General features: G+C 37.9%; 1 protein-coding gene across 1 annotated transcript; it reads right to left on the minus strand.

The window, feature by feature from the left end:
* Positions 1-10578: 10578 nt before the first annotated feature.
* On the minus strand, positions 10579-11496 carry LOC142437574 (olfactory receptor 12D1-like). The gene has a single exon (XM_075540683.1). The coding sequence runs from the start codon at positions 11494-11496 to the stop codon at positions 10579-10581; it is 918 nt and encodes a 305-aa protein (XP_075396798.1).
* Positions 11497-14249: the final 2753 nt, after the last annotated feature.

Consider the following 14249-nt stretch of genomic DNA (forward strand, 5'->3'; position numbering starts at 1 on the left):
TTCCTCTTCATACTCACAAAAAACATGCAATGATGCCAAAGCAGGAAGATCACAGGGCAGTGAGTGAAAAGTCTTGTAGATCTAGTGGTGGTGGAAGCATCTCAGTGCTCAACTGGGTGTCTGTGTGTCTCTCCCAGCTACAATGTTCTAGCTCCATCAATGAAGCTCCATGTGTCTTGTCAGCAGGAAGACGAAGGAGAGGGAGCGTATGTCCCACTTTCAAGGAGGAAGACTGGAGATCCCAGAATGCTCAGGTGAAGGCCATGCCCACACAAAGACAATATTCGCTCTCACATGATTGACAAGATAGACTCCACCCCTTCACATGTTGGTAAATTATTTAACTACTTATAGCCCTCTAGTCCATGCTTGGATTTTAATTCATATCACTTGATACCTGAGGTAGCTAGTTTATTGTGCCAACCTGGCCAATGTTTACATGTCGGAATCACTGAAGGGCGGAGAGATAAATGGCTCTGCGAGCCTTGCCTTTTTTGTCCCTTGCACTTTGATCATTGGACCGACGATATTTGCCTCAATTTGCAAGCTACACTACCTCAATTTGCAAGCTACACTACCTGTGGGACACCTAACCCATGGACTGTATCATTGTAACTTGAGGTTCCTTCAAGACCTGCTTTGCCACACCTTTGTAATTTATATCTCTTGAGCTGGGAACTGTCAGACCCTGTCATCTGGCTGACTGTGGGTAGCCTGCCTTGCTATGTGCTGCCTGTGCCCAGATATTCTGAATTTCACTACAAAAGACTATCCGGTGGCCCTCAAGACTTGAAGGACAGCCAGTGTCTCACAACTGTCTCACGGAAGTGAGTTGCACTGAGCCATTTGTACTGCTTTATAATTTAATTCACTATTTCTTTTTTATGTTATGCATCTATCCATCTGTATGTATATATAATATATATATAATATATTTATGCATGTATGTATTATGTATATATTTATATAATATATATTTGTGTATATATGTATATATTTATATATAATTTATAATAAGCTTTAATATCTCAACAAGAACAAAATAACCCAATTTAAAAATGAGCATGGAAAATGAACAGACACTGCACCAAGGAAGCATTCAAATGGCCAAGAAACATGAAGAAATGTTCCCTATCATTAGACATTTTAAAATCAAATATCAATGAAATGTCATCTTACCTGGCATTCATAAAACAAATCCAAAAATCAGAAAATTCTGACGAAGATGCAGAGATTGGAACCCTCATAGAGTTGGTGGAACTTTAACATTAAAAAAAAATAGCATGTCTACTGTGGAAAGTCGGGTGGAATTTTCTCCTAAAATTGTACATTGGAATATCATATGACCCAGCATTTGAGATTTAAGATCTGGGACACAAATGATACATGCACACCCATGTGCATCACAACACTATTCACAATAGCAAATATTGGGAACAACCTAAAATGTCTATCAATGGAAGAATAGAAAAACTAACTTTGATATGTACACACAATGGAACGCTACACAAATTCAAAAGTAATAGTTGCTCTTTGAAATAACTCATAACATGAATGCACCTGGAAATCATCTCTTTTGCTTCTATGGGGTAAATGCACAGTAGTGGTTTTGCCGGCTCCTATGTTATTTCTATTGCCATCTGTTTTAGGAATGTCATATTGTTTTCCACAGTGGTTGTACTATTGACAAGCCTACCAGCAATGTATGAGTACCAACCTCTACACAGTCTCTCCAACATTTGCTGTTCTCTGTTTTTTTTTTTTGTTTTGTTGTTTTGTTTTCCAATTGATCCACAGTTATGGATGTTTTATGGTTGTTTTGACGTGCATTTCCTGGATGGCTACTGAATGAGAGATATGTGTTTGTTAGGTATTCTGTGCTCTCCTTTAAAAATTGTCTGTCTATTCGGATCCTTTATGCAACTTTTAAGAGTGTTAGTTGTTTATTCTTGTTGTCATCTTGAAGTATGCTGTAGATTACAGTAATTAGTCCTTTTTCCTGTTATGTCATTGTTAAATATATTTTCCCTTTCTGTGGGCTTTCATTTTACTCTTTTTGATTTTTTGATGTATTTATTTTAATAGGTCCCATTCATCTATTTTGTCTTCCACTGTATTTGTTTCCTTAGTTATATCTCATTGCCATGTACACCCTGCACTAGTAACCTGAGATTTTTTCCCCAGTTTTCTCATTGATGATCCTGATAGCTTTGGGTTTTACGTTTAGTTCTTTGATCCACCTTGGGTTTGTTTTTTTGCATGGGCTGAGCTATGGGTCTTGTTTTATTCTTCTGCAGATGGATATCAAGTTTTACCAGTACCATTTATTGCAGAGGGACTATCCTTCCCATTTCATATTTATCAGACCATTTTTGAATATCAGTTATATTTAGGTGGATATATTTATTTATGGGCTTTCTTTCCTGTTCCATTGTATCTATCACTATACTTTTACTAGAGTGTTTTGACAGCTGTGGAAGTGTAGTAGGTTTTAAGGTCAGGGAGTGCAAGACCTCCTACTTTGTTCTTCTCTTTGAGAAGTTTTTTTCTTATCCTGGGCATCTTTCCCCTCCATATGAAGTGGTAATTAGTTTTTCCATTTCCTTATAGAATAATTTTGGGATTAAGATTAAGTTTGCAATGAATTTGTAGATTGCTTTAAGTGGCTTTGAGATTTTCACAATATTTTGTCTTTCTGTCCTTAAACATGGGATATTCTCCCTTTTGTGTAGGTCTTTTTGGTGTCTTGTAAGAATGCTCTGTTGTTTTCTTTGTGCAAGTCTTTTGTTTCTTTGTTTAGGTTTATTTCTTGATATTTCAACGTTTGTATGGCTGATGTGGACAGTATGGTTTACTTACTGTCTTTTTCAGAATTCTCATTACTAGTTTATGGGAATCATATTGATTTCTGCGACTTTACTAAATTCCTGAATTGTTTCCAACCACCTTATTGTTAACACATCAAGATGCCTTAAATATAAAATCATATTTTGTGCAAAGAGCAAAAGTTCCAATTCTTATTTTCCCAATTGTACTCCCTTAATTTCTTATTATTGTCTTGTGCTCCTGGCTAGGACTTCTAACAAAATATTGAATAGTAATTGACATAAGGGACAACCTTGTTGGGTTCCTTACTCAACGGGAATGTTTCAGCTTTTCCCCAATGAATGCGATGTTGGCTGTTGGTTTTCATAAGAACTGGAATTCTTCTTCAATTTCTATTTAATTAAAATCTGCTATTGGAAAATGGTATTGAAAATTGTCAAATTCTCTTTCTGCATCAGTTGATATGGGCACATAGTTCTGGTCCTGTATCTTGTTTATGTGGTGGGATACATTAATTGTTTTTTGAATATTGAACCATCCTTACTGCTGTTAAGACTAATCAGGCTGGAGAGCCAATTTAAGACCCCCCCCCCCCAAAAAAAAGAAGCCCATATTCATGATGTTATTTCTCAAGAAGCACTCTTGGTACCAAGTGTGTTAGACAGGGTTCTCTAGAGAAACAAAACCAGAATGCTAATAATTATATATATATTATGTATATACATATATATATATGTGTATATATATATATATATATATATTTACCCATACATGGAGCTAATAGATGATGTTTAGGTTTCTTTATCTGTGTGATTTAAATTTAATGCCAACAATGAAATTATTCTTTTGGATTTGAAGTTATTGTTCCTTTTAAGGTCATGGTTGCTTATTTGCTACATAACTAAGGAGAATTTTTAAGAGACATATATATTATGATTGCTGCTTTATCAATCATGGAAGCTAATTAGCATGGAAGCAAGTGAATACAAATGAATTATAAATAAGAGTTGATAAAAATAAAATAGCCAGAGGTTCATCTAAAAAGGTCTGGCACATCTTTCATCCAATATCTTTTAAAAATGAAGCGACTTAAAGGCATTATTGACTACAAGTGAGTTGTGTACAACCTGACCATGGTCAATGATGACACTATAAAAGTATTTCCCACTCAGTTGGATTTCACTTTATTCTACTTGTGAAATATTTTTATGCACACCGAGTGTATAATTTACAGGAGATCCTACTTGTAAATTTTGTCTTCTGCTGATAGTTGTTTTCAGTTATGCTTTATAGTGTATTTATGATGTGTATTAGGGACCCTAAATGAGTTCCTACATTTTCATTAGTGACTTTTATAGCTCTGCACTTCACCTTTAGGTCTTTGGTTCATCTTGAGTCTGTTTTCTGAGATAAGGTAAGATAGGGGTTCTTTTTCATTCTTCTGCAAATAGATATCCAGTTTGCCAGTACTATTCTTAAACAGATGATTTCTTCCTCATTTAGTGTTTTTCAACCCTTTCAAAAAGATAAGCTGTGCCATACCTGGATGAATTTACTCTGGGCTCTCAATTCCTTTCCTTTGTGAATGTTTCTGTGTTTGTATCTGTACAAGACTGGTTTAAATATGGCATGTATGAACGAGGATTTCAGATTGGGAAGTGAGAGGCCTCCTACTTTACTCTTCTTTAGTAGTGTTTTGCTTATCAGAGCTCTTTTTTTCTTTCCATATAAAGTAGAATCTTCGTTTTCCCATCTCCATCTCATTAAAGAATGACATTAGGAATGTGGATCAGGAGCACCTTTTACATGTAAATTGTTTTGTCTTCTGATCCATGAGCATAGAATAATATTCCATTATGTAAACCTCATTTGGTTTCTTGAAGTTGTGCTTTGTAATTTTGCTTGCATAGGTCTGTTGTTTCTCTAGTTATATTTATTCTGAAATATTTAGTCTTGTGGGTATGTATTATAAATGTGATTGTTTTCCTGTGTTGTCTTTCAGTAGTTTCTCTGTTCATGTAAAGGCATCTGACTGATTTTTTGTACCGATATTGTACCCTGGCAGTGTGCTGAATCTTTCAATTGATTTCAATAATTTTCTTTCCTATCAAATTTATAGTCACTGGGTGACTAATGGATCCAATGAGTAGAGAATCTCTCTTTTCAAGTATGATAGCATATGGAAGCCTTAATCAGCTTCTACTAGGTTAAACTATCCATGAAAATTTCTCTAGATCCTATAATGGAGTATGAAAAGTGTATGTACTCAAATTGTTTGCTACTGAAGAGGTCATAAAATGTAAGTTAAATGCCTCATGTATATAATTTATTTAGTCTCTTACTAATTTTAATTTTTCTTTGATTCTTGAACTTTAACATTAGGGATATTGGTCAGTAGTTTTCAATTCTTGTGGGATCTTTGCCCGGTTTCAGTATCAGATATATACTAACTTCACAGAAAGAGTTCGAGTGTTTGCTGTCTTTTTCTATGTTCTGGATCAGTTTGTGTAGGATTGGTGTCAGTTCTTCCTGGTGTGCTTGGTAGAATTATCCTGTGAAGTCATCTGGTCTAGGGGATTTTTTTGTTGGTAATTCCTTGATAACCTAGTCTATTTCTTCTGTTTGTATGGGTCTGTTGAGATTCTTGATGTCCACTGGGGACAGTCTAGGGATGGATTTTTTCCCCAAGAATGTGTCCATGTCTTCCAAGTTGTTGAATTACTGTAGTGCATTCCTTCATAGTACTGTGTCATTCTCCTTTTGATTTCATTACGGTCTGTTGCAATGTCCCCTCTGTCATCCCTCATCCTTGCTATTGAGATTTCTTCCTTCATCTCTTTGGTCAAGTGTGCCAGTGGTGTGTCAAATCTATTTATCATTTCAAAGAACCAACTTTTAGCAGCAGTATTTTTTTCAATAGTTTTCTTATTTTGCCTCTCCTGAATCTCAACCTTGATTTTTGTTATTTATTTTCTTTTGCTATTAGTATGATTGTCCTGTTTACTCTGCTCTAGTTGCTGTAAATCTTGTGCCAGCATACCAGTCATAAGTCTCTTCTTTTTTCGTATGTGAATGTATTGCTATGAAACTTCATCTGATAACTGCCTTTGCTGTGTCCCATAAGTTTTGGTACATCGTGTTCTCATTCTTGTTGCTTTGTATAAATTCCTAATTTCCTCTCTGATCTGGACCAGTACACACTCCTTTTGCAATAGAGAGTTATTCATCCTCCAATAGTTTGCTTTTGTTTTCTTCATCTTTCTTTTCTTGATTTCCAGCCTTATGACACAGTGGTGAGAGAGAGAGGTCTTTGGGATATGAATGTGCTTACATTTTATTTATGCCCCAGCATGTGGTATATCATCTATGTGTCATTTGGGCTTGAAAAGAAAATGGATTTTTTTTGTATTTGGCTGAATAACTCTGTAAATATCTATAAGGCCAAATCGCCTAATTGTAGTGTTTAGATCTCTAGCCTCCTTGTTGAGTTTCCTTCCCTGGGATCTATCTTTCTCAGAGAGTGGTGTATTTAAGTCACCTACTATAATTGTTGAGCCTGTGATTTCTTTTTTCATCTTTTGCACATTTGGTTGACATATTAAGTGGGTCTCTCATTTGGGGAAAATATGATTAAAATGCTTATTGGATCTTTGGCTACTGTTCCCTGCTATGATTTGCACTTTGAGGTCATTTTTTTCAGAGATTAGGATTGCAACCCCTGCTTTTTTTTTTTTTTTTTTTTAGGATTGCTGTTTACTTGGTATATTTTTCTCCAGCCTTTGATCCTCAGTCTATTTTTGTCTATGGTCTTGAGATGTGTCTCCTGTTAGCAGCAGATTGATGGGTTGTTTTCTAAGCCAATCTGCTAGCCTCAGTCTTTTAATGCCTGAATTCAATCTATTGATATTCAGGTTATTACATCCATCTGTCGTCTCTGTGATTTCATCTTACACCTTTTGTGTCGGGTGTTTTTCTACCTTCCTTTCTTAAACGAGTTTTGTGTTTGTGTGTGTGTTTCATTCTTGACTTCTTTCCATCCTTAAGTCAATGCTATATTGGGGCCTTTTCCCCTTTGTTTTCCTCTGGGTGAGGTTGTTCTATATGGCTGTCTTTTATTTGTGCTTGGTGTGTGCTGTACTTCTGCTCATACTGGGTCAGCAAGGGTCTTTTGTAGGGCTTGGTTTCTTCTGACATGTTCTTTGAGTTTTTCCTTGTCTGGGAAGACTCTTACTTCTACATCTATCTTCAGAGATAATTTGGCTGGATAGACTATTCTACGGTTTTTGTCATTTTCCTTCAATTTTTGGAATATGTCACTCCACTCTCTCCTCTTCTTTATAGTGTGTGCTGGTAGATCTGATAATATTCTTCTTTGGAAAATTTTATATGATTGCTTGATTTTCCCTAACTGATCTCATGGTTTTCTTCTTTCCCCCAAAGTTGGGTAGTTTAGCTATTATGGGCCTTGATAATTTCTTTTGGGGATTCAGTCTAACTGGTGTTCTTTCAGCCTCCTGAATGATTGCCTAGCTTTCATTCATTTCCTCCAAGAATTATCTCACTATTGTTACAGACAAATTCTTTGTTGTGTCTTCCTCCAGTAATCCAGTTATTCTGATGTGATTCCTCTTCATAGCACCAGTTGTAGCTCTTAAGTTTTCTTCAGCTTCTCTGATGGTCTTATTAGATATTTTTTCACTTTTTAAAAGTTTGCTTCACTGTCCTGTAGGTCACTGGTGTGGTTCTCTGCCTCCTCCAGTCGATTCTCGAGGTCTGTGAGTCTGCTACTGGTTTTAGTTTCCACGTCCCTAATCTCTTGTATTTCCCTTTGGTATATGGTCTTTATCTCCTCTATCATTTCATCCTTAATCTGTATTGTTTCCCTCATGTTCTGTATAACTATAAGCAGCATTCTGAAAATTTCTTTCTGTGGCAGATCAATGTCTGCTTCTTCTATGCATGTCGTTAGGTTCAGTACATCTTCTGACATTGCCTTTTGTTTCTCCTCTTTTAACTTTGTTGGGGCTGTCTGCTGTATGCGTTGTGTTGTTTTAAAGGATCCAGCTACCATTTTCCAGGGAGTCGAAGTGCAGTGTGTTCAGTCAGGTCAACTCATAAAATGCTTCTTAAAACTGCCTGCAGCTAATTGCACTATGGTATTTGCCTACTGCTTTATCCTGTTGTGGCTTCACTCTTTCTTTATACAACCAGTATTCTGTTATTTGGAGGGCAAGTGGTATAGTCCTCTCTGGGGATGTTTGATGGGTGGCTTGGGCCTGCGAGAATAGTGCTGGACTGGGTGATCTCACAAAAAGTATGATTGTGTGGTCCACAGCAGCTTGGGGTGCTATAGAGTGTGTGCAGGGGTGTTTATGTAATGGGTGTTTCACAAACAGCTGGTGATTGTGCCTGCTTTGGATTAGAGCACCGAGAATGGTGGGTGGAATTACCCTGGTCAGGTTGATTGCTGCCTAGGTTGGGCAGAGGTTCCTGCATCAACATGGACAGGATTTTCTGAGTCACATGTTAAGTGCTGTAGAGGATGGGCAGGATGAATTTAACCTGGTGGAAGGTGGGCGGGATTTCCATTGCCTCAGGTTATGCTTCAGAGGGTGAAACTCTTCCAGTTTGCTGGAGGGCAGGGGTCATGCCCTAGGCTAAGGGGACGGCCTGGAGGTCAGCAGTGACATGAGAGAGAAAAGGGAAGGAGAAAAAATAACCCCCCAAACTGAGAGCACTGACTGTAGGGGGCCAGAGAGAAGGGAGGGAAACAAAAGTAACAATATAGCTGGGCTCTTATCTCTGACCATGGAACTGGAGGTGGTTAAACCATGCCCTGAGGTGGTTGCTAGTTGTGGCATCGATGAGATAAAGCACGTGTGCTGGTTACAAATGATGTGGGTTCTAGCCAAGACAGTGGCGGGTCTAAGTTAAACCATAGCCAGCCTCCACTCTAGTAAACCAAAAACCCCAAGCTCCTCAAAACCTAGTGGATCTGTGCCTGCTTATCTTTATGATGCTCCTCCTGTGACCCAACAGTGTGGAATTTCCCTCTTAGGATTTCTCCTGCACTGATTTCTGTGCAGTCCCCCTGGTAGGTTTCACTCAATTGCTATCTTGACGGAAGTCTCGTATCAAGAATATTTATACATATTTTGCCATCATTATTTTCTAGGAATTTTTTTTGAGCTAGTCTTTTTTCCTCCCTCCCCAACCCCACCCTCGTGACCCTTCAATAAATTATATATTATTATGATTTTCATATCTCACACTGACCAATGTCTCCCTTCACCTGCAGTTTCTGTTGTTTGTCTCCCTGAGGGTGAATGTGTGTGCGGTTTTGTGTCAATCATCACAATAGATCCCCCTTCCTCCTTTCATCATCTCACCTTTCCCCTACCCACCTGGTATCGCTACTCCCATTCCTGATTTTGGATTCTGTGTGTTTTAATGAGGCCATGATAGTAGAGGCTAAAGAAGCCTCAAGGAATCAGAAGAGTGTTGTATGTTTCATTGTGCTTTACTGCACCCTGATTATCTCATCCCTTCGCCGTGACCCCTCTGTGAAGGTATGTCTTATTGTTGACAGATGTAATTTGGGTCTCTGTCCCAGATTATGCTCAATCATTTTTCCACTCCTTACCTTCTCACTTCTCCTTTATCCTCTCTTGCAAAATTGAATGTAGATTTTGAGTAGTATGTATATAAACTAATTTAAAATCTTTCCTTATGTTTTTTCTGCCTCTCTCCAAACTTATGCATACTGTCACCTCATTATTCCTTTAGGAAAAGCAGATGCTTCTAGGAATTTAGAGAGGGTACTGGTCTTTTAATTTAAGAAACACCTTAAGAACTGGGACTTAATTTCTTTCACTTTATATGACTTTTGTAACAAGAAAAGACAGAAACAAACAAAATTTGGCTGAACTATTTATATTTCACCCGTATTGAATCATACTATAATTTGTTATAAAGAGGCATATAAATAGAAAAACAAAAGAAAAATATAGAAAGTTTTGAAAGTCATGGTGATTAAATGAAGCAAAACAACACATTAACGGAAAGAGGCATTGTTGGGGTTTTCACCATTTGCATACACTTTAAAGGACATTTCACATATATCATACTTGACAGTTTGTAGAGTTGATTATGAAAAAGAGTTTTCTGAAGATTGATGGGCAGAATTCTTTAGATAAACACTTGGTTTTCCATTTCTGTTAATTAGTGGTTGTAATTCTTTTGTTTTAATATTTGTCTCATCACTTGGTGATCATGGAATCATGACATATCCCTCTAGAATTCACTCTAAAATATATGAGTTAGCATTTGATTTTACAACTAAGTAGCAATAGCCCTAATTGAAAAAGAGTATAATTTTATTGTTCTCATGAAACGTGTTAAAGGTAGCACAAAAGTAAACAAATTTAAATCTTATCCATGTATGCTTTACGTGAGTAATATAGGCATATTTTAGATGATTTTGGACATCAACACAATAGAATTTACAAAGAATCAGTTACATCAACTGGTACCTTAAACATCTATCACCCTGAGGATTCTACAGCTAATAGCCAATTTGTTTATGTTTCCTTTAGCTAATGGGCTGGACTTTCCTATTCATTTCTTTATTTCAGTATGTCTTTTAATACATCCTAAATTATTTGAGAAGCAATATAAATCCCAAACTCAATTTTCTCATTGGCTACTATACATGCCTAAGAAGAATTTTCTCCATTACTTCAGTCATTGTTGCTATCTGACTGCCCTGATCAAGGCCCTCTTCACGTCCTTGTTCCTCAAAGTGTAGATCAGTGGGTTTAGCACAGGTGTGACCACGGTGTACATGATGGCAATGACCCTTTCCTGGTCCATGGTGCTGCCTGAGGAAGGACGAGCATACGTAACTAGAACAGGAACATAGAAAAGAGTAACAACCATGAAGTGGGAAGCGCATGTAGACAATGTTTTGTGAAGCATGCTGCAAGAACAGGTCTTCAAGAAGAGGTGCAGAATAATATATAAATAGGAGAGAAGTGTGAGGGAAAAGGAGCATATGCCAATGGTCCCTGTGACAGTATTGAGCAACCACTCATTGAGCTCAGTGTTCCCACAGGCCAACTCTAACAATGGCTTAATATCACAGAAGAAGTGATGGATGTGGTTAGAACCACAGAAGGTCAAGTTAGAGGTCATGATGGAGTGCATCAGGGCATGGGAAAATCCAATGACCCAGGCAGTGCCAGCCATCTGGGCACAGCGCAGTTGATTCATGATGAGAGTGTAACGAAGTGGCTTGCAGATGGCCACAAAACGGTCAAAGGCCATCACAGCCAACAGCATGGCCTCTGTGCTGCCCAGGAAGTGAAAGAAATGAAGCTGGCTGATGCATTCCACAAAGGAGATGGCTTTGTTTGGAAAGAGGAGATTCTCCAGCATCTTGGGCAGTGTCACGGTGGAGTAGCAGATATCTAGACACGATAGGTTTCCCAGGAAGAAATACATAGGTGAATGGAGTTTGGGATCACAGATGACAATCATCAGAATAGCTCCATTCCCAGCCACATTGATCAAATAGATTATGAGGAAAGCCATGAAGAGAAAGGGCCACAGATCATGGATATCTGTCACTCCCAGGAGGAGAAATTCAGTGACTGAGGAATGATTTAGCATCACTGAAAAGGAAAGATAAGATAATACATGGAATGCTTTCTGTAATAACAAGCAGAATCTTTAGCAGCCCAGGATGTACTCATACAGAAATGAAATATTTTCAGGACAAATGCAATTGCCTTTCTGTCTCAATTCTGTCAGTTTGTTGGACTTTGGTGGTTTATGTGTTGCTGTGATGTTGAAAGCCATGTCACTTGTATTTGCAATATCAGTGGGGTTACCCATGGTGAACACGTTTCAGCTGAGCTTCCAGGATAAGATAACATGATGAAGGAGGACATAAGTGTCTACTTCTGGAGGATAAATGGACTGAAAATCTCTTTAATACATGTAGACCATTGTTGGATATCATTCAGAAGATGAGTCCCTCCCCAATGGGTTCAGTTTTAACAAGTGTGAGGTCGGCACAGTCGTGGCTCTGTTTGTTCTGTTGTACACCGTGTTTTTATGAGTCATAACTGACTCAACTGCAGCCAGCAATGTCAGCACAGTTGTTTCGGGGTTTCTAAGTTGGGCATTGGTTTGTACCCCACTAATTACCGAGGAATGGGTTGTTTGAAGCGGCTTAGTGACTCGGTAGAAGAAAGGTCTTTGACCTGCTTCTGTAAAGATAAAATAATCATAATGAACATAACAAACCCTCCAAAAGTGGAATCCACTGTCACGAGTCAATTTTGACTTTACTCACCCTTTGGGAAAAGAGTAGAAATACTCTTTAGGGTGCTAAGTTTCCGGTATTGTAAGCCTTTAAGGGATCAAACTGGATCATATTTCTCCTACAAAATGGCTTGTGGGTTTGAATCACCAGCCTTGTGTTCAGCAGCTGAGTTACAATCAATCTATATAGCCCTTATAACCTTAATTCCTAATGTGATATCACAGTGCAAGTTCAAGCAATCCCATACATTTCAAATAGATTTCAAATAATAGTCAATATGTAAACCCTCACACCCACAAACCAAGAAAGAATGAAGCTTACCAGGATCAAGAAGGTGCGGTCTCACACACAAACTCTAATCATACTGGAGCACTGACTGCTAATGCTGTGGCTTTTTAGGTTTGTAGTATAAGTCTATATCTTGATTACTAGATCGGCCATCTATCTTGGGTGTAATTGGGAACAGTATGCTTTAGGTGCAGTCCTCTTTATTGTGTTCCCTGGATCAGCCAACTTTCCTTGAGTGTAGATGATTTTTCCTCTTACCCTTACATTTCAACCTTATTTTTATATTTATTGAAATTCTATATTTTTATGCTCTATACATAGCCATAAATCCTTATCTGATATGTAATAATTCTAGACTTCATATGCTGTGACTATCATTCCATTTTGGTGGATATTCTTTACTTAGGAACAGGAATGGGATGGGATTTAGACGTGACCTTCCAAGAGGGTGTGAATCAATCTGGACTCTTTGTTCCCTTGGTGCCATTTTTAAGATCTCATCTCGGTGGGGACCAAGCCACACTGTTTGCGTTTCTTGGTTATACAGTGGTGTTGACATACCATTCCCTATTACCATCACCTCACTTGAAAACCAGACCTTCACTCCCTGACTGAGCCTTGGTTGAAGGGAAAGGTGCTGCTGTGATATTTGAACTTTCTTGACTTCTGGCTTTGGACCCTATATCTGCCTCACCCTGGCCTAACCCTTAGCAAAGGCTCTGTGCTGCCCAGATTTTTTGCAGAACAGCACTGGCCAACGTGTGAGACATTTCCTCATATTTTTTTTGTGTTTCTGTGGGATGTTGCAATAATATGAAAGACCAAGTGACATACGGAAATATAGGTAAGGGATTAGTGGAGGAAAATGGAGCTGAATTGCATCTTAAGAGGGTTGGACATTCTGGACATCATTATTCTCCATCTCCTTGGCATTAGTCGGGCATACATTTTTCTAAACGAAATGCTTTTCACAGCAGGCTAGTGTTTAACCCAAGATGTCATCACGAAAATACATCCTATAGATCTGCAATTCTACTCTCTAACACTCAAAGACACCATCAGTTGCAATCTACTTGATGGCAACTGGCTTTGTTTTATAGTTGTTTTATAGGATCCCAGCTCCAGTGTTTTATTGAATGTGGGTTAATGAGCTGTGAGATATTAAGGGTACATGTTTGCTACTTGTCTTACTCAATATCTTTTTTCTTCTTTGCTTTATCATCAGTATTTGTTTTTACTTTGATTTATCATGAGTAGTTTACATTCTGTGATCTACTGCATATTGTCAGCATCCCTATTGCTCTGTGAGTGATCCACTACCTTGTGATAGCAACTTTATTTTCATCATTTTGAATCAGCCCGATGAGTTCCTTCATCATACTTCTACCTGTTGACCTCTTATGCGCCACCTGGGAGATTTTTACCTTAATGAAAATAAACCAGAAAGATTTCAATAAGCTCTTTAGAGACCACAAATCTTTTCGATACACAAAAGTCCATTAAAGTAAAAGAAATAGCTTTACATTCATTTAGAGTATAAATTGGACTAGTGAGGCCTTCTTCCTGATCCCTCTGAATCCATATCTATGGGACCATGAAGAAACTTTAATGAGAGAGGCCACACTATTAAAATAGAATCAGTCTGAGTTTTATTTTCAAATGTGCATTAATATATCTGCTGTTAAACTTAGCTGGTTCTTAGGAGCCTTAGTTTTTCTTAATGTAGAATTCTCAAATCACTGCTCTGATGAATGCTTAGGTCAGTAAGCTCTCCCTCTGGTGGACTCACCTCAACAGTTCCTCCCTA

The sequence above is a fragment of the Tenrec ecaudatus genome, chromosome 1 (genome assembly GCF_050624435.1).
Source record: "Tenrec ecaudatus isolate mTenEca1 chromosome 1, mTenEca1.hap1, whole genome shotgun sequence".
Taxonomy (NCBI): Eukaryota; Metazoa; Chordata; class Mammalia; order Afrosoricida; family Tenrecidae; genus Tenrec; species Tenrec ecaudatus.